The sequence below is a fragment of the Plodia interpunctella genome, chromosome 16, assembly GCF_027563975.2.
Source record: "Plodia interpunctella isolate USDA-ARS_2022_Savannah chromosome 16, ilPloInte3.2, whole genome shotgun sequence".
In the NCBI taxonomy this organism is placed as follows: domain Eukaryota; kingdom Metazoa; phylum Arthropoda; class Insecta; order Lepidoptera; family Pyralidae; genus Plodia; species Plodia interpunctella.
In genome coordinates this window covers 3478072-3499917 of record NC_071309.1, presented here as the reverse complement: position 1 = coordinate 3499917, position 21846 = coordinate 3478072, and the positions used below count along the sequence as shown (strand labels likewise).

Sequence of the window (21846 nt, the reverse complement as noted above, 5' to 3'; positions counted from 1 at the left end):
AGAAAACTATCATGCTATAAAATAACATACTTAAATAGTGTTTTGGGATTTATATCCAGCTGTCAAAGACCTACTCTCTTCCACCTGTCATTGTCTAAGCCTAACTCTGGCCATTTTGGTATAAAATTTCATATCTCCTCTGTCTATCTACCTCTTCTTCAGCGACTAACCGGTATCCAGAAGATAACAAATTGCCCACCTTTCTGACCGCATACGACATAAAAACACAATTCGTTTTTCGGCTTGCGTCGACAAGGGATTTTTGTCGATGAATACAAAGAATAATTTATTCATTTAGTTTGAATACAGAAATTTCAATATGAATAGCGAAAAGTTAAATTTTTGGTAAGTCCCTCGCCTTCGCAAGCATTTTTATTCTAATAACAATACCAAACACATATATATAATATACATTACAAAGCGAAAGTTGTGTACTTGTTTGCCTAACTTGATTTGAAAAGTGTGATAGCCACATTCATTAAAAAGGTAAAGCAGGGCCTAATTAGTTGGAATTTTGAGAATCTAGATGACCTTTATAGGCCGAAACTGCATGGTATGGCTAACAATAATTATATTTTTTATTACAATCATAAGAAAATAAAAAATCAAAGCCATTTCATAATAAAATCAGAGCTCGACACCTAGTTATGTCTAATAACTAACCATTTCCGAGCGGAAATATTGCAAGCATTTGTTTTTCACAAGCTCAAGATTTGTCAATTAATTCAACAATGCCCTAACTGAAAATTTGAACAAAATCAAAATCCTTCGACTAGAGGCCGAAATATATGAGTTCTTTCAAAGTCTGATAATAAAGAAAAGTTCTTTATAAATTGAATGGAGATCCGTACGAACAGGTTTAAAAAATAATATTCGAAAGCCGGATAAAATAGAATGACTATACCCTATTCATCTTGGACTGAGACAAAAGGTAAACAAACCTTGAACAAATAATCATTATTTCTCGTTATTCTTTTGTTAATTTTGTTCTTACTTTCTGTTAATGTTAAATGTTGTTGTTTTATGGAGTCATGTCGCTTACTTAAATTTTTGGCTTGTTAAATTTCTCGTTTCTTTTTTGTTTACTTTTTGTCTCAGTCCAAGATGAATAAGGATAGTTTATTTAGCTCTTAAAACCAATTTAAACAATGGAGTTTTATATTATTACATACATTTCTTTAGTCTAGTATATAATTACATATACGAAATCTGGAAATCTTTTATCTGTAAGATGTAACATTTTATCTACATCATCTGCTATGAAAATAGCAACTTTAAATAAACAAAGACAGTTGCAGACTTGACAATTGCAGCGTATGATACGCAGGATTATTTACTGGGTAAAGTATATCTCGGCCTGTAGATAGGAAATTTAAACTTTGGAAAGTCAATTGTGTCATTTTATTCAACTGTAGCGACGAGAACACCGAACCAGATAAGTCTGTTCATGTAACCCGATCAGACATGCAAGTGAGCCAAGTGCAAAATTTCAAATTTGTGACTAGACATAATTTATTCTGGACATTTATTTACGTAGTAATTAATTTATTTTTTCTTTTCACAACAATGAATACCGTTAATATATTTTTTCAAAAGTAGCAAAGTTAATCTATTATATGGTTACAGATCAATATTCAGGATATACACTAGATGCAATAAGTCTTACTATTACAGTCATAACCTACATAATACATAACAAAAGTAATTACACCTATTACACATTCATCTATAAACTACAACGATTTCTTACAAACCCTGTTATAAAATTGGGCCAGAATCCAAAATAAGATCTTACCAAATGTGTCCTATTACTAAAACTGTCAGGTCGCCTAAAGGCATCTCTCTCTCTCGTCTGAGAGTATTCCTGCGGTAGCTTCCTCAGCCATTGAGCGTCGAAGCCGGAACATTGCCAGTCTTTTAATAATTCATAAATCCAATAGTTCACTATAAATCATTAAAAAGGAACCTACCTAACATTTACGAATAAAACCTTACTTTTAAAAACAAAATGCAAAACAATCAGTACACAATTAATTAGCCTTACAAAGATGTAAGACTAATTAATCCAACATCACAGATTTTTTAAGCTGTTGCTAAAATACATCGGTGATTTTGGGACAGTTTAAAAAATATATACCTATATACAAGCATATAACCCATAAAATTATAATATTTTAGATTTTTTTTATTTTTTTTTTCATTTTAATGTTATAATGTAAAATACAAGCAACTGATAAAATTAAAATAGGTATTTTAGTGGATTTTGTTTTTTTTTTTTCGTTTTTTATTTACGATTATTTCATAAAATTGTTTAAGTAATTAAAATAAAAACACAATGATTTAAAATTAAAACGTTAAAAAAAGAATACTGAATATCTAGACAGATCCATCAGACGAAAAACATTGGGCTGACGTTCCATATATTTTCCAAGACGCGCAAGCGATGCGGATTCCTCTCCAACTCGTCGTTGTCAAAAGTCTCGCCACTGCAAATAGAAACTTATGTCAAACCATACTAATATTATAAGGAAATAAAAATAAATGATTTGTATTTTTGTATTGAATAAACTAAAAAACTACATTTTGATGAAATCCGGCACAGAGAAGAAACCTTCATGAAGAACATGGGTTACTTTTTTCAATCATAGTTGACGTAGGGCCTCTGGTTGTACAATGGTATTACAAATAAAATAAATGGTTTCCATAAAAAACATTTTTTTTTTAATCGCACAGATTGAGTTAGCCTGAAAATAAGGATGTCGTCAAACCAAGTCAAATCGGATCACGGAACTACAAAAGGTGCTGTGGTCCATCTATTATTAAAGTCGGACAATTGTCCCTTTGCTAGGGATCTGAAATAAATGATTATTATTATTATAAAAAAAAAACTCATGGTACAACTAGTCGGACGGAGCAGTCGGACCACGTCAGTAAGAACTGTGTAAGAGTAAGTAAATGAACTCACTGCGTAAGAGATCTGGCGCGCAGACACGCCAAATGGGCATAGTAAGTGGGCGTGGGGTAGGACACGGAGCGGGAGCAGCGCGAGAACAGATGGCAGAGGTAGAAGGTGAGCTGCTCCACCTCGTCGTGCCGGATGTTGCCGTCGTTGCAGACCGCGTGGTAGCGCGTGGGCCGCGCCGTGCCCTTGATCGCCTGGTGCGACACCTGGCGGACAACTCCTATATATAATCTGATACCCTACCCTCTACCATCCCTCTTCATACCGTTACATAACCGTTTTGAGCTAATTATCAGGAAAAAGGAGATTAAGATTAGTTTAATGAAGTTTTCAAGATTTTTTTTTAATAACAGTGTGAGTACAGTCCATTTTTATTTAGATCATATAGACATTAAACATTTAAGAATTGATTTTGGGTAATCATTCAAAATATAAGTACCTTATGCGGTATTTCTCTGACATAATAATATCAAACATTATTATATCGTGCGTGACGTAACGCAAACTTTCACCATTTGTCATATCATTGAAAGCATTGTCATTATCACAGTATGTTTTTTCAATGGTGTTTCTAATAACAAACAACAAGGGCCTTCGAATAATCACCAAAAATTGTCATCTACCCTTGAATTATAAAGTCCTACACACATTTTTCAATTAAATCTTATTTTATATCAACCGACGTAAAAAACAGAAGAGGTTCTCAATTCGACGCGTACCTATATATATTTTGTTTTTCGTAAGTTTGAAATGTCTACAAAATTATAACGAACAGATAAAAAATACATACCAAGTAAAAGTCCAGTTCGCTCGCATGGACGATGTCCTTATCCACCACAGTGCCCGGCTCCACGTTGTAATTTGGACAATTCTTTTGGAACAATCTGTTAAAAAGTTTACAATAAATATTGAATGCTTAAGAGCTTATTTCGCCGCTTGCTGATAAGTATCTGACAGCCTGTATGTCGGAACAGATAGTGTTAAGCAATGTGTTTTAGAAGTGCTGAATAGGGTTAACTGTGCAATTAACTTCAGGCAGATTATAGCTAGCTAGTTGATCGATTACCTAGCTGATGGTCTGTCAGTTTTATTATTTATTGCAACTGTTCAATCATCACAAATTCTCATCAAATGTAGTAGAATAGGCCCTAGTAACTCACTATCCGTAACCGTTAATATTACTTGCTTTAGTTTTTATGCCGTAAGTACGCAATCTCCGTAGGATTTCGTCAAAAAGTCTGATAATCAAATATATACCACTGCACATGTTAATAATTTTAAAATCAGTAAAATTAATACTAGTTTTGAATTTAATATAAGATAATATAATTATATATTATATACTATATATTATATATTATATATTATATATTATATATTATATATTATATATTATATATTATATATTATATATTATATATTATATATTATATATTATATATTATATATTATATATTATATATTATATATTATATATTATATATTATATATTATATATTATATATTATATATTATATATTATATATTATATATTATATACCTCGTGTGATGCCGCTTCTGCACCAACAGGAATAGCACCTCAGGCTTCGTAGTTTTGCTCAAGCGTGCATACGCGTTGTGGACTGCTTGCAATTCACTATTCATCACCTGAATCAAACAACTTTTTCCATGAAACTCAATTGCCATTCTTTATTCACTGATACAGTATCGCTCGTCTGAGCGTTTTGCCGTCGAGGTCAGGATCCGCTTTCCTACATTTTTTACCAAATAAATTGCAGTGGTTTTACGACCGGCCGCCTGTCTGACGTCAGTCCTATTTGGGAATATTATTGTTGCCCATCAGCTGTCAGGCCCAAACCAACGATCTCCAGATGGCGGGGCGGTGTGACATTACGGTAATAGAGATCGTATTCAGCAGCTTCATTATTATCAGTTCATGAGATAAACAATACTAATACCAAAATCTGCTCGGCGGTTTAACCGCGAAGGCGTGACAGACAGACTTTCGCATTTATAATATTAGTATGGAGTATATGGATATATATTTTACAATGAAAAATTGTTGTGTGTACACGTTTTTAGGTCACAGTCTGTCTCATAACTTTTGTTATATATTTATTCAATTTAATTGTAACCTGTTGTGTATACCTTAACAAATAAATAAAATAAATGACAAACAAAATTACCTCAGCAAATTGTCCTTCAGATACACCGTCGCGGAACACGAATATTTTCCTCGGGAGCACCCTCAGTCTCCTCGCGTACATCTTGAGATGGTCCACCATCATATCTTCGAACTGAACGATCATCTCTTTCTACAACAAAAACATAAATAATATATGTTTAATTGTATAAATAACAAGGGAGGCATTGTGACAAAGTTTTTTGAAAATTAGTTTTTTTTTTCTTTGGCCTCAATGGATAAAAACACTTGTTTTCCTTACTTCCACGTTAACAACTTGTATGGCTATGGGCTTGTAAAACAGTAGGAAAGAATGACGTTACATCAATCCGAGTGTAATGTATCCGGTGAAGGAAAACATCGTGAGGAAACCTGCACACTGGTTGATTACATTAACTTGTGTGTGAAATGGAGAAGGGGAGAAGGCAATGGCAAACCACTCCATTACTAATGCCAAGAAAGTTATTATGTGTGTTTAATTCCACGTAATGGCCACGACCCTCAGCCATGAGGAATACGACTATGAAGTGTAATGTACACTTTGATACTGACCTACTAGTATAACTTGGCCATAAAGGGATGACAAAACATGAGGGCGCTAGATTCTTCGTAGCTGTCACATTTTTGAATTAAAATGCAAAAGTATGGCAACAATTTTGTATGGAAAATTTTTAGTTCCACTTTAATTAATGTCTACTCTTTGTGGTCAAGCTGTATAAAATTCTTTTAAAATTTAAATATAGAGTATAGTCTAAATTGAATGCCTAGATGTAAAAGACGTTTAATGGCAGTCTTTCGTTATCTCTCTCATCTGAGCAGCCGGTTTCTTCCTCAGTCCTTAAATGTTGGGACCCAGGGTCCACGACGCTGCTTTCTCTTTTTCACTTCGCACGGTCGTAGGCATTCTTAGTCGTAAGATTAAACAGTTGCTTACCTTTGGTGTTTGTATGCTGAGCTCGATGTTGTAAATATAGCATTTCGGATCTATAGAAGCGGTGACCGCGGCTATACTCGGAATAGCAGACTGAAAATATAATTTGAACATCAGACCTTTTTTAAATAAGTTTATGGTTAAAATAATATCATCAACAAACACACGAAACATCACGAAGAAACAGTGATCAAAGTAAAAAACAAACAGATAAAATGTTCAAGATTCAGCTGCGATTTTACAATAAGCTAAACAGACTTCCCCCTTGAGACTGATTTTGTTGTTTATCTGCTTTCTTGCCTTTCTTGCCAAAATGTTTATTGGTTTCCTCGCAATCGAAGTGAAAAGTAGAGGTATATACAGGGTTAACGCATAACTTTCCAAAGGCGCATAAGGTACACAGAGACTAACATCTTTTGTTCTACGACTTTTAGACAAAAGTGTAGAATCGCAAAGTAGATATGAAAATAAATAAAAAACTACGAATCGCGAAAAGTCGTAGAATAAAAGTTGCTTATTTTGATGTACCCAAGTAGTCTTTAGGAGGTTTTGCGTTTGACACCAGTAACCCTTTGTATACTTCCATCGTAAATATTTAAACATCTCGCTCATAACGCTTCGATTAAAGACCTCGATGTATAATCTAGTATTCAGTGAAGCAACAAGTTGCAAGTAGTGACCTGGTCGGGCGAGGGATGCGTGACGTCGGCGCCGACGACCATGACGCCGCCGCCCTGCAGGCAGCGCGGCAGAGCGCGATCCGGAATCGCTTGGTTTATACCCATCAGCTTCGAGTTCACCTACGATACAATACTATATTATAAATACCTACAATATTATAAATGCGAAAGTCTATCTATATGTTCCGTTTTTTTCGAAAATTAACCCCCAACTGACAATATGGGGGGGGGGGGGGGGGGGGGTGAAAGTTTGTATGAAAATCTTTCGCAGAGAAATTCACGCGGGTGAACCCGCTGGCAAAAGCTAGTTTGCAAGCGAGCCTGTGATCTGCAGGCCCAGCACGATTCTTGTTATCGTTATGGTAACCGTATTTGCTACAAATATACACAGAAAAAGTGTAATTAAAAACCAGCCTTAAAATTACAGTAATAAGATTTCTTTTCAAGTGATATTAAAGTGGGGAAATACAGATAGAAAGCCAGGGGCTGACATACCACTCTAATTAGCTCCTCTACTAATAGCGAGGAAGAAAGGGGAGATGGAGAAACACTCTGTTCATAGTAATCTATCAATCCAATGGGAATTTGTAATTGGCATGGATAATCGAACTTGTCGAATGTTGAATCGAATTGGTCTGGATTGTAAATTTTATCAAAAGGTGTTTATTTGAAATATAAAAAATGATACCTTGAGAAGTATATTCTGTATGGTTTGCTCGTTGATACGCCTAGACGCTGTGTTTTCTTTGATGCACTGCGTTAGGATCCCAACTTCGCGCTCTGCTATCTGTTTCACCTGGAAACAAAAGCAGATGAGATTATTATTATAATTCAAACTGGATATGTCAAGTATCTGACTTTGGAAGGTTCCAAATTCGAATCCTACTCGTGCCACATGAGTTTGTATACCAATCTGACCCATGTATAGGTTTTCAGTGACCACCACTTGCTTCCGGTGAAGGCAAACATCCTTGAGTAAACCTGCACATTGATGGACAGTTTAGTTCACTAGTGTATACGAACTAAATTACAATAGTAATAGTATATATAGATAGTAGTAGTAGTCGTAAAAGTTATGTCAGATGCCTTTAGGAGACTTGAATAAAAAAAAATTAATTATTTCCAAGTTGTTTACCAAATTTGTTTGTTTGTAATAGGTACCATTTTTGTACGACAAATAAGTATATAAATTAACATCAATACAATAATGTACATGTACAACGGAGAACTTGTTCCATATAGGTATCTCTTACAGTCAACCGGCCACAGGTTGACAGGACATACATATACACCGTAACACGCTAGTTACAATTAATTAGATTAATAAAATTTCATCGAAATGAGTTCAGAAGATTTTGCTTGAGTAAATTTACCTTTCGCTAATTTTGAAAAAAAAAAAACAAAATCACTTACTCTATGGTATATGTCTAGAGCACGTGCCAACGATAACAAAGAAGAGATTGGCTCCTCTCTTGGCCGCATCGTCCAAATTAAAGGTTAGATTCCTCATCATGACGTCAATGCGTCTCAATTTCTCATCTGCTTTTATTTCTATCTCCCGACCAGTGAACGAACCCTCCCGAACTATATATCGAATTTTGTGTACTTACTCTATGGTATAAGTCCCTAGAGCGCGTGCCAACGATAACAAAGACGAGTTTGGCTCCTTTCTTGGCCGCGTCGTCCAAGTTGAAGGCTAGATTCCGCATCGTGACGTCAGTGCGCCTCACTTGCGGCTCAGCTACATTCATCCCCAGTTTCCTGGCCACTTGTACGATCTGTATTACAAATGTCGCAAAATATTAACGAAATAGGTAATTTTTGTAAATTGCCTATTTAGGATTTATTAAGGACTAGCTGCGCCCCGACTAAAAGCACCCTTATTCCAAGGTACATTCTACCTGAGTACCGAATTTCATAACAATCGCTCCAGTAGATTTTGTGTGAAAGAGTAACAAACATACATACACACATCCTCACAAACTTTCGCATTTATAATTTTTATTTATTTATTTATTTATCATTAATCAGGAAACCTATGCGATAGTGAAGTCTTAATACTATTCTTATTAAATTATTTTAACTACTTGTATATAATTAATAATAATATTAGTAGGATATATGCCTAAAAAGGAAGTAACAGATCGATTGACATAAAACAAGGAGAAATGTAGGAGACCGACATGCTGTAACGACCCCACATACAGTGGGATAGGGGTAGGCTGATGATGATGAGGTAATTTTTGTAAATTATCATCATTGTGCATCAGAGGCCCCTCAATGAAAATTGAGTACGGTCACCCATAAAAGTTGATTTCACAACGACTACTTACCATCTGTTTAAATGGATTTGTTATACATGTCACACATGCTTTTAAACTTATTTTTGAAAATAATAATGAGATGAAAAAAAATCTAGAATCGAGCGGGAATTGAACCCGCGCCCCTGTCTATCCGGGACAGTGCTCTTGACCACTGAGCTATAGAGACCATGCCAATTCGACTGAATTAATTCATCTCTTTACGTCTTACGCAGAGGTACAATATTTTCATTAAAGAGTTGTAGGTACTCTTAACTAATCAACATACCATACATGTTACAAGCAAGAAATTATGTTTTGTTTTTTTTTTAATGGATTTGATACTTACCATCTGGTTTATGGTGGGGAAATCGCACGAATTCGGGGCGATGTCCACGGCCATTATGCCCCAATTCTGCATCGCTTCGGCTCTTAGAAGAGTGTTAGTTCGCCATTCACCGCGCCTAAAAGGTTTTATCAATTAATCAAATTTATCACCAGGTGTAATCAAATAGTTAAAAAGGAACAGAATTAATAAAATTGCGAAAAAATACTTAGTAACTAAAACTAAACATAGCATTCATTCAGAAATTTAACGTTTACAGGCATTTCCATGTCAAATTTTAAATTGCATATAATTCTCAAAAAGTTACTGACGATGCGAAATGATAACTCCTGAGAAGAAATCCTGAGAAGAATCTTGTTTTTCAGATTCAAGAGTTACCTAATTACAAATCGATATTGAACAAACATAGATGTAGCAAAAGGGGTAAATAAAGTGCTGGCTTGATGTCGTCAACGGTGCCAATGTTCTGACAACCGGGGATGCCGACAACCGTGCGAAGTGGAGACGAAAATGTAGGAAAGCGGACCCTGGGCTCCTACGCTCAACGGCTGAAGAAGCAAACGGGAATATCCTCAGATGAGTGAGAGTAGTGTAGAAACATACTAACTTGGGCGTGATAACTTTCCCGGCCCCTATTTCTAATTCCGGGGGGCGCAACACCTTCGCTTCGACTTCATAGAACTTATTGGAAATGTTCAAGCCGAACTCTTTGAAAAACTGATTGTTTGAATAGTTCATCTGAAAAAAAATGTGTTTAATTTAAATTCAGATTTCCCATAAACTAATGGCTACACATTATCGCCGAACACAGCTGATGCCGACGCGTACACATTAGCAACGTGTTTGTATGAGCTTTTATTTACCGCAATGAAAAACCAGCAATGTATACGAAATCCGTAATGTTCGGCAAACTGTATAGCATAATTACTAGCTGCTGCCAGAAACTTCGCTTTATGCTATTCTAGGATATAATCTACATGTAAACAAAACATCGAAATGCGCCCAGTGTAATTTACGTGTCTATATATTTATTTCGTAACAGTGGAGAGATTCAGAAGGCTATACGCCTCATACGCGGTCCGAAGCCAAGCGTAATAGGGAAGAGTTTTATATGCTGAAGGTAGATGTGAGGGTAGACGAAGTTAGGAATTTACGCGTGATTCGGCATGTATTTAGTATTTTCGCCTTCTAGATCAAGGAGAGTGTATAATACAAGCTATGTTTCAATGATGTAGGTATGATGCCAGTTGAAGACAATACTATAGGTATAATGTGAACAGTTTGGGCTTTCCACTGAGTTTTGATTTCGATTGCTAGGTCTTATTATTATAATTATTAAGATTAGATTAAATTATACTTACATCTTTGATGATCTCTTCAATTTTCCTCTTGCGTTGGTCGGGCGGAGTCGCCGCTTTCATCACCATGGTACGAAGCTGGTTTTCATTCAACTGCCTATTCAGTGCCTGTACAATTATATTTATTGTAATCTCACATATCATAACAAAAAAAAAATGTGAAAATCGTCTGACAATTGACAGAGAAATCATTGAACACGAAAAAATAACCCCTTTTTATAGAAGTCCGTTAAAAATTTGTACAAAAAAGATATAATTGTAAATTAAAAAAAATAAATAATTTAATAGTTCTTACTTGTCCGAAGGCAACTTCAAGTAACTCCATTGGATAGTATATGGACTTGTCTCTCGCGCCGACCCAAACACAGTTCAGATTTGGATAGCGCAGCCTTAAAGAGAAAAAATATAAAATGAATTATCATTCAATAACTCTTTGCGAAAACAAAACAGGATGTCTTTCTAACAATCAGATTCAGTAGTAATTTTACAAAAGATTAAAGTCTAAACTAAATGGTCCTTCTAGTGTTTTCAATTTTTTTAAAGTTACAAGCATTCATTTTGCTATGTTACTTTCCACCAGCTATACTGACCAACAAAAATTTATGTTATTTTTCATTTCTGGGTTTAATTTTAACTATTTGAGATAACACTCTACCAGTGTATCAACTTTCATCGAAATCCATCCGCTAGAATTTGCTTGATTGAGAACAGATACAGATCCAAACTTTTGCATTTCTAATATTAATGAGATAGTAGGATGAAATGATTGTATGAACCAAACACTAATAACGTTATACATATAAACGGACAGTAGGACATTTCACATATGCTAGCTCTTACAAATTAAAATGCTGATTGTTCATGAATTATTTCCAATTATCATGAACCGAAACAATTTTGGTTTGGACGCACAATGACACATTCGCAAAATGACACATCTACGTTTAACATTCGCAAAACGTCATATTACATATTAGCCAAATTCTAAAAAACCTTTTTGACAATATCACTTTTGAACCTGCGAAGTGCATCTTTCTGCAGTAAGCTGAATACTGAATTCGAATTTGAGACCTTACAAGAGCTAACTTCGCTTTCTTTAGTGTAAATATAGTTCATAAGCTTCAATAGCAATCTAAAATTATAACTTTTAAAATCTAGAACGAATGTGGCATTGAGCAGAATTAAATAATAAAATAATAAGCAAGTATGAAGCGGTCACAAATAGCTTTGAATAGGATTACTAGCAGTGGTGAAAATCATAATGAAACTGATATCATGCAGTTTTCATTCGGCAACTTTACCACACTGGTATAAAGCTTTTTTTAAACCCGGGTATAGTATAGTCAAAAATGTTATTTAAAAGCAAATGTTATATTGATTGCTCTGATTGCCAATTGGTGTCGGGTAAATAAATAAAAATCTGGTCCAACAAGTTAATTATGGTTTGATTAAAACAAAGATGCTAAAATCCTATTAATTTTGTAACATTTCGTACTTTTATTGCTAACATGTTTTTTTTACCGTGTGCATTTCGCATGTAAACGTATTTGAATGAATAATTTCATTTTTAAACTTTTCATATACCCGTATAGCTTGCAAGTCGATGGCAGTACGCACACTAGCAAGAGCGCAGCTTCATGGTTTCGTCGTCTTCCGTTGTTTAGACGTTCTTAGACGGAAAACAACGCAGAAATTGTATGCAGATGCGACAACGCGCTGTGTCAACGCAACGGAGCACGACGAAGCAAAGCGACTGTACCCTAAATGGCGACAGAGGGGCTCGTCATTTCATAAACAAGCTACACGTAACATAAATGTGATCATCCAGTAGAAATCACATTCAAATCAAACATTCAAATACTTACCCCCTAGCCCCGTAGAAGCGACAAGAAAATGTTAAAAAATCAAATCTACATTTGTTTTTATTAACATAGCAATGATTTATGCAGAGAATATAATCCGGGATCCCGACTCTTTTACAAGGCCCGGGATTATATCCCCTAATTATGCTTTTTTAACCTCCACTCATAACTATTTAATATAATTTTAAACTGCTAATATTGCCTACGTGATAATAGTGCTAGATAATAGTGCCTATATACGAGATTATAAATACAAAGTTTGTCTACGGTGAAAAAAAAGAAAGGCATGAAATACAAAAATATTTTTTTATCGATCATTTAAACATATTTAATTGCTACAATTTATTATGACGTTAATTAAGTTGTAAAATATTTATTATAAAATACTTTTCTCTAAGTAACAAAATATAATGCAATATTTTTGTAAAATCCACACATATTACATAACGCAAAATTGTTCCTTCATATTTCTCGCAGATGATTACAGGTTAGCGCGTAATAATTCGAAAGAGCTTTATATTTTTGGCTTATTATTACATAGATAAGGCAATATATGTAGCTTATAATAGTGTGTAACCATAATAAACATTTCTTACCTAAATCCTTTCTTCTTGATGAAGAATTCAGCGACAGTGATTCTTTCACATCGGTTAGTATTGGGGTCGGTAAAATCGAATTTCTCAACGGTAGCCGGCTTCACGGTGCTGTTGCATACAAATTCTCGCCTTTGACCTTGAGCGGTGGTGTCGCCACCTACTGCTGCTACAACCTATAAATAATATATATATTTAATCAAGAATAATATTAACTTGTAAACTTCGGAACAACTAAATCTGAAATTTAGTTACTGAAGATCATGGCTTAATGTCCTACTAATAACTAGTAAACAAAACATTTTCTAAATATTATCCTCATACTTTAAGATGGCATGTGCATAGCATGCGCGGACGCACGGCGGTTATAACAATTAAACTTATATTGTGTCTCGTCGAGCTTCCGGAAAAGTGGAATTTCCTAGTTTCATTAGTGACAACTGTCACTGTCATTTTTACCATTGTCATAAAAATGGTGAAAATATGACTTGTATTGTGCGTTTATTATTATTTATTTGAACACATACCCTCAGTCCCTTCAGGAATTGCTGGAACAATTCAACGTTGCGTCTGTTCTGTTGTTCCAGTGCAATGGACGGATCCAACTGAAAATCCCTGGACAGCGTTATTATCAACGGCTGGTATTTAGGAAACCCTTTGTGAGCCACTGTTGAAAAAATAATAATTTATTGTAGTATATGAGCTTTTTTTCTATATTTCTTTCCCTACCGTGCAGGGGGGTGCAATGCACCAGTTTTGGACCAATTTTGATTAAATTTGAATAGACCCGAAGCAAAAAAGAAAGATTTAGTTGTTGAATTTTCGGAAATATACGATAAATGTTACATTGTACGATTCCATATTTTGTGAAACTAAAACAATTATATTCTTCTATATTATATATCTATTTTTCGTAAGATAAATAGATAGTCACCATCAATATTGATGAACGCTTTCGAAGTAAATATGGCGGACTGGAACAGACCAGTCCACATCTCTAGGCCTCCGGACAAGTCAATAGGGTTTGATGGCCTCTTGAAAAACTGTCGACCCGCCTGCAAGAAACAATTTAATTATTTATGAAACTAACGAACAAAAAATAATTTAATAAGAATTCACTGAAATGTGAAATGTAACATAGTCTTATTTGGAATTTTACTGTACCGGAAACCTTTTTGCAGTAAATAAAAATGAACAATGCGCCATGACAGCTGCAACTCATCGATCGCCCTGTCGACTCAGTTTATGTAAGAATCTGAGTATATCTAGTTTTATTACCCGTGCAGGCATGAAACGGCCAAAATTTCACTTTTGTAACAAAAGCCGCGAAACGTGCTTTCGATGAACAGTGTTTCTGTCCTAGGTTCCACCTCGCTCGACACATCTGAATCGACTGAGCCTATTCTCACACAGCGGCTCGTTATATACCTGAGTAGCGGAGTGGGAAGGATGACGTACGTCGTGTGTACGTACGTCACAAATTGATTTAGGAAACTCAATTCCATTTTAAAAGCCTAAGAGCGAATTAAAAACAGAATGAGCCTCCCAATAAGAATGAGTAAAAGTCAATCGAGGGAAAGGGTTAAAAATGAAGAGATACTTCACATAAGCGATGGGCTGGCAACCTATAACTATTAATGTAATCTCAATTTCAACAATAAGACCGTCATAGAGCTAAACGAGCCCGAGTTTCGCAACTCTTAGCTTTACTACCCTTTAAGGGGTAAAAGTAATATTCTTTATCTTTTTTTTAACAGTGCAAGACGTACCTTTACGTAAGATTCCAATGCGCCTTGCCTTAATATTACATCGACACATTGGATCGCTTCACTCGGTGGGCAGAGCGACGTCCCACCAGTAGTCATATACCTTAAAGTTATATATATATTTTAGAAGAAATACATATTTTTTAAGCCCGTATGAATGGTTAATCTCACTCCTTGATATAAGAGCAGAAATACATATTGTTATATTTTGATATTACATTTTATTTATTCTACTCTATATAACATCCGAATCTATACTTACTGTCTTATTCTGTTCAAGCTCACGTTGCCAGTGAATTTGAAGGATATCTCAAACTTAACTGTTCTGCCATTATTATCAATGATGTCGACCTAAAATTATAAAATAAATTAATCAAATAAGAAGTCACGTTTTTGCAAAAAACTATTTTGGCCCCAAAGCTCAGAGCCGAACTCTGACTTTACCAATTGCTATTAGTGCAAAATTCTCCTACTCATTAGGTTTTTAGTTTTACAATGGAATCGACTATATTACGACGAATCTGGAGTACGTGGAATTCGAAATACAACGAACAGAAATTATTTTTAATTATTAGTTGGGGCCCTAATAATTTTCTTGCTACAGGGTCTTTGGATAGCAAGTTACACTTTACAAGCCCGGTAGGCTTGTAACTAAAAGAATACGGTTTTTGACCGAAAAATAATTATTACAAAACATACCGATGTACAAAACCGTTCAGTTTCAGGAACACCAGGCAGCGGTTTGAGCGTGTAGCAATTTTTCACTTGATCAAAAGCAACCAAACTTTTGGGGAAATGCTTCTTTTTCACTTCTTCAAACGCTTTCGGTATAAGTTTCTTTACTTCCGGTTTAAACGATATGTCGTAACGAGCCTGTAAAACATTATTTTTAACTAGGATTCTGAACAACCAAACTATAACATGTATCAAAATGTTTATTATTTAATTTGGTACAAGCAGTCATTATAAGTAAATTATTACTATCAAACACAGATTTTATTTTTCAACTGTATAAAAACTAGCGGCCAGTCCCTTCTCCGCTCGGGAAAAACTATAATTATACACAATACAACTACCCTACCTTCAGACAACTACACATTTTGTGTGCAATAATTTTAAAATAATTATAGGTATAACACTTACGATGTTCAAATCCTTGAAGTTCATTTCCAAGTAATTACAATAAACGCTCGTCGCAAAAGACGGTACTGATTTTCCTTCAATTTTCTTCGGCACCTTGAATCGACATATGGGTCCACTTGGCTTTTCGTATTTCTCTGACTGATGTACGTCTCGATGACCTTGATCATGGGGTTGGTGAGATGCGGGGCCGTGACGCGAGGTGGGGGGTTGGTATGGAGGGGGTTGTTCAGCGGGCGGTCGAGTTTCCTCCCTCCGGAAACTTGGAGGACCCTGGAATAGACAAACAAATGTACTATATAATAAAAATAAAGTAATTTACAAAACATGAGGATTTTTTATAAGCAAAAATATAACTGTGTTAGAAATCCTCTATATAAATTTAAAAAAATTAAAAATTAGACATCCACATGCACATTTCATTGTCAATAAAAAATAATGGAGATGAAAAAAATTTTGCCGGCATTCGAGCGGGAATCGAACCCACGACCTTGCCTAACCGAATCCTGATTTCTTCATCTGAAAATCATAATTTTTGTCCTTTTCTCAGTAGAAATAATGCCTATAGGCTAGACAAAAAAAAAGTCAAGCCACAAACTACTTACGTTACATCATAGTCAAGAAAATCTCATTATTGGATTGTATTCTTTCTCATCTGAGCGTATTTCCGGTTCTTTCTAAGCCGTCAAGCGTCATAGCGCAGGGTGTACGTACCTACTTCTTTTTTCATAGCCACTTAACATGGTCTTCAGCATCATTGGACAGCTCACCCTTTTCCACTTAATATTATGGATATTTGTAATAAAACTAAGCGTCTACGCTACTACCAAGCCACTAGACATATAGTGCGTGCGACTAAACATACATGGCGCTATTATCTAAGCCACCACACATATATGGCACTAACCAGGTATACAGGTGGGGATCGTGGCCCCGGCTCATCGTGAGAATACACTAACGGAGCGCGTCTCACATCTTGGCTTACAGGAAAACCGGATCCCCTTGCCCACGGGTTAGGCTAGGAATCCCATGATATCAATATTAAGATAGATAATTTATTCCTTAGAACATGATAAAAAGTTATTAAAAAGTTAGGAGCATCTTGTTTTTAAATTATTATTTAGCTATACACTATATATATAGCTATATATTTATTTCAGCAGCTTTTTCTTTATTCGCATATTCTGCCTATTAACATACCCAAACTATCCCCACCAAAACGAGTGTAATCGGAATTGTATTGTTGGCTGCAACATTATCCTCGGCCATACTATGTTAATGCTAAAGAAATTAGAGATTCTGCTAATTATATTTAAAAAAATCATTAGTGTTCTTTTAAATACGAAAATTTAATCACAGGAATAAAGTAATTCACTCTTTATAAAATCTCTTTTAAAAAATTAACCGCATAGTATGTGTGTCTTTGTGGCGATGGTTAGTAAAGCAAGCAAAATCGAGTTAGTAATCTAGTATTAACAACAAATGATGATACAAATGGAATCGCTCTCATATTGAAAGTTACTAAATTCAATAAATAAAACATTTCAATTGGACTTTCAGAAAAATCATGATGTTTCTTCGCCGACGGCTGATTCTGGATGCGGTGGCTGATGAAGCTTCACATGTATAGTAAGCATGTAATGTAAGCTTACCACGATAATGCAATTAGAGTTAACGAAATTGAATCGACCGCTAGGGGCGCTGGCGTCGAGAAAGGTCCACTAAGATAAATTTCAATACTTGTGTTCTGCGCATGTTCTGCGGGCTTTTTTATGATATCAACCATAGTAAAGGACCTTACTCGACCATTAGTACCAACTAATGAAAGTATTGTACCAACATATCATAATTTCAACTCTGTGATAAGAAAAAAGTTTTAGTTTCGATTTAAAAACGTGGCCCAAGCTTACCAAAATATTATAAAAATACATAAAAGCTTAAATATTATCTAGATTCCCATGAATTAGTATTGAAAAGGCGTTCATGGCGATCTAAATTACTATAGGCAGTGTATTAATAAAATATTATTTGAATAGCGGGCACTAAGAAACCTCGTAAATCAATACAGCATGTAAGCTACATTACTTTTTGTTATTACATTACTATTGTAATTCATATGCTATTGTAATTCACAGCTATGTGCGTAGTACGATTTTGCAATTTACATCTCATCATCGACGCCACGACAACCACACCACAATGTGATTGGTTCCCTGCGTATCACTTCGAATAGACTCGATGGTGAGAAGTGAAATCCAATCCCTGTACTTCGGCCTCTGTACTGTACCTTTTTAAGATACTCCAACGTATACCCCATACGTACGCCATTAGAAGTTGGGAGTAGAGATGAGTTTACGCCCAATATTTTTCCACTTTATTCCCAAAAAGTCCGGCGCAAACCCAACTTGTAGATCAATTTGCGCCGGGCTTTTTGGGAAGAAATTATGAGATGGGAAGACCCAGCTTTATTTGGAAATATTTTTTTATAACACTACACCAGTACCTTGTACTGCCACTCAGGTCTAACTATAATTCTATTCTATACTATGAAAGGCGCCAAATTTTTATTAATATGTATTTGTACTCGCATTTTCAAAAACGACTAACGTTTTCGTTTTAATTAAAATTTGAAACACTTACAAGGACAAAAAATGATCTGGCTAAGTCTCATGTCTGGGAAAATTCCTAACAAAAGCAAGTAACGACCGTAGCTCAGTCGCCCAGGTAAAGGTCGGCTGCAGAAGTCCTGAATGTTGAACCTTATGCCCTAGGAATAAGGTTCAACAGTCTGGACATTCTGTAGTGTATCAAAATATGCACAGACATTTGCACCAACCGCACCAACCGTTCATATATTAGACGTGTATAGCGCTTCAGATAATGCTGTCAGTGACGTCGTATTGGTTCTCACAAAGACACTAGTCGAAAATCCAAAAGAAGAAATTATAATAAAAAACATAAGTACCTTAGGCTGCTTAACAAATTCCTGATCTGATGCACTTTGCACAAGTTGAGGCCTGGTCGAGGTTGGGTGTGGCTCAGCCGGGGTTACAGGTGCAGTGGACGGTGCTGGTGCAGGAGCTCCGCGTGGCGGCGCAGAAGCAGGGGCAGCAGGTTGGGCTGCCGGCTTTTTTTTTGGTTTTTTCTTCCTTCCGCCGCCCACACCCAAACCCAATCCACCTTCATCATCATCCTCCTACACAAAAATTATGTTAAGTAGAATAGTGTAACAAAGTTAGTGTCTCAAGTGAAGAGGAGCAGAGTGGAATGAAGCACCAGCACCTCACCAATGCCCTTTGTTCATCCTCACCAAACAATAACTAGTACTCTGTGCGACCCTGTTGCCATCCACTGAATCTCATAAATTAAAAAAGAAATACCTGTTTTGTTTCCGGACCAGGCGTAGATTCTTTTGACTTTTCAGATACAAGCTCGGATTTTAGTGCAGATGCCTCTGGTTGTGAAGCAGATGTTGATGGCTCGTTTAGACTCAAGCCTGCAACTGATGGGGGTTCATCTTCTTGTTTCTTCTTGTTCCTGTTTTTTCCTATAACATATCAGTCATGTCATGTCAGCATATAAGGATGAGATGATATATGGCATTAGACAAGGAATGGAGGGAAAAGACTAAGGACAGGCATGCATTTCATTTCTGTCTGGTACTGGCAGAAGGGGTAAACTTAAAAAGTGCTGGGTTGATGTGGTCAATGTGACGGCATATGACGTATGCTAAAAACCATGCTAAGTCTCCACCTGGCATTTCTGCTGGCTCCGCTAGTAAAGATAAAAATAGTTATACAACAATTTACTTACCACCTCTCCCCATATTTTCTTATTGTTTTTGATGTGTATTGCTGAAACAACACAGCAATTAAGAAAATCAGGTTAACAATATAATCATAGGAAGTTTATGAACAAAGAACAAAAGTATGAACAAATATACAAATTTAATAACACTTCGGGATATCCAGTTTTGTCTCAAGTTGCATTGCTGAAATAAAAATCAAGCAATGTTGTACGATACAAGACGAATAGGTATATTATTAGCACAACGTAAGAACCGTGTGAACGAGAACTTATAATAAAGTTTCGCAAGCAATTGCGTAACAGAAATCAAATGCATTTTAATGTAAACAAAATAGTGAATTGATCTAAGTTTAACAAAGAGTTATGTACCTATTCGTGTATTCAGTAAAATATTTTCACTTTGGCCATTACACTATCACTGCACATTTTACGAATCAGTCTTATGTTATTAGATAAATAGGATCTACTGTACCCGGCAGTAGTACTAGCAATTTAGATATTTATTTAAATAGGTATATTGGTGAAATACTCACGATTTATTTAGATAAATTCAAACAAAATTTTCAGCTTGCGACTTAGCGAGCGAGATTGCTGTATTTTTTCTTCTCGTTATGACGTTTTGATGAAATCCAATCAAAACACAGCACCACACAACCAACACACACAAACACGACATTACAATAGAGAAGAGATGTTTCGATATTTCATAGTAGTTTATCGACTTCAAGTGTGATTCGATAACACTGAATTATAATTTAGAAGCTATTGTCCACGTGAAAATAAAAATAAAATTATCACGTTGAAAATATGACATGTTAAATTATTTTCTTAGTATCAGTATGGTATTTCTTGGTTTCATAGGAGAGATTCTTTGCCTTTGTAAAGATGCTTACACTAAACCTTGTTCAATTTATTCTTGTTACTAACTGTTGTTCGCAGCTTCCAGCTCCAGCTGCAGCAAAAAATTGCCAATCACTCTTTAGCTTTCTGATTATTGTCACACTAAAAACTTCAAGATGAAAGAAGGACAAACAAACAATCACTTTTAGAATAATATTATGGATAATACGAATTTGTAGATAATAATCTCAATAAAATGAAGGCAGCGTTAAACTATCGACAAATATTGTGGTGTGGAATAAGTACAGACATCCCTTTACTTCACGATTTCAACATTATTGTATTTCATCATCAATTCTGAACCTTCTGGAAAATAAACAGCAATTTCCAAGAATAATATTCATTGCATCATCACTATCCAGTTATTCCCCTTATATAAAGCCAATAATTTTCTCATTTATATGTACAGTCAACAGCACATCGAGTTACCCTTTTGTTTACACAGCTTGTTACGCACTGAGTGTGGGACTCCTGGGCCGCTAGTCGGCCCAGCCTACCCACTAAACCCCTGGGGCGTTTCCACGCTGTCGTTATGGGGGACGGCACGGGGTCGCTAGGCATTTCACCGCGACGCCCCCCCGGCTGGCCTTGCCCCGACCTGGGCGAGCAGCAAGCACAAATGCTAACCACCCGCCCCTTATGCCACGCGAGCGTGGCGCGGACCATCAAGCCCGCTCCGCGCACCAGTCAGAAAGCTGACGGGGGGAGCGGGCATCACCAACCGCTGGTCCCACAGGGCACCCAAGTCTGCCTCTGTACGGGCGCAAGAGGTGATAGGCAGGTGACACCAGGTGAGACTTACCTCGCTGAGTAAGGAAGCTGTCAGTTCTGGAGTCCCCCTATTGCTTCCTCGATTAAACGAGGCGACAAGTCTTTTAGAAATAATTTAGCTTCGGGGCCCCACGGACCTAAGGACTCGAACACTACCGACACTAAAATAAAAATCATGAAAACAGCACAACCAGCACAGCCGTAACTTGAACAGAACTTTTATAGTTTTTTTTTTATTATTTTGACTC

The 21846-nt window shown here is 35.9% G+C and overlaps 1 protein-coding gene across 4 annotated transcripts; it reads right to left on the bottom strand.

The window, feature by feature from the left end:
- Nucleotides 1–230: 230 nt before the first annotated feature.
- On the bottom strand, nt 231–21768 carry LOC128676543 (protein argonaute-2-like). 4 transcript variants are annotated; one of them, XM_053756695.2, is made up of 25 exons: nt 21630–21768; nt 19934–19974; nt 19501–19667; nt 19086–19316; nt 17028–17138; nt 16124–16393; nt 15680–15853; nt 15243–15331; nt 14984–15083; nt 14149–14269; nt 13742–13881; nt 13218–13390; nt 11055–11148; nt 10763–10867; nt 10009–10139; nt 9405–9519; nt 8366–8533; nt 7444–7551; nt 6756–6875; nt 6079–6168; nt 5149–5277; nt 4503–4609; nt 3753–3846; nt 2966–3168; nt 231–2486 (listed from the first exon to the last, which is right to left on the bottom strand). In XM_053756695.2, the coding sequence occupies exons 2-25, from the start codon at nt 19944–19946 to the stop codon at nt 2390–2392; spliced, it is 3150 nt and encodes a 1049-aa protein (XP_053612670.1). In that variant the 5' UTR covers nt 19947–19974; nt 21630–21768; the 3' UTR covers nt 231–2389. The 4 variants fall into 4 exon arrangements, with proteins under 4 accessions (XP_053612670.1, XP_053612669.1, XP_053612671.1 ...); XM_053756694.2 differs by lacking the exon at nt 21630–21768 and adding an exon at nt 20461–20607; XM_053756696.1 differs by lacking the exon at nt 21630–21768 and adding an exon at nt 20297–20315.
- Nucleotides 21769–21846: the final 78 nt, after the last annotated feature.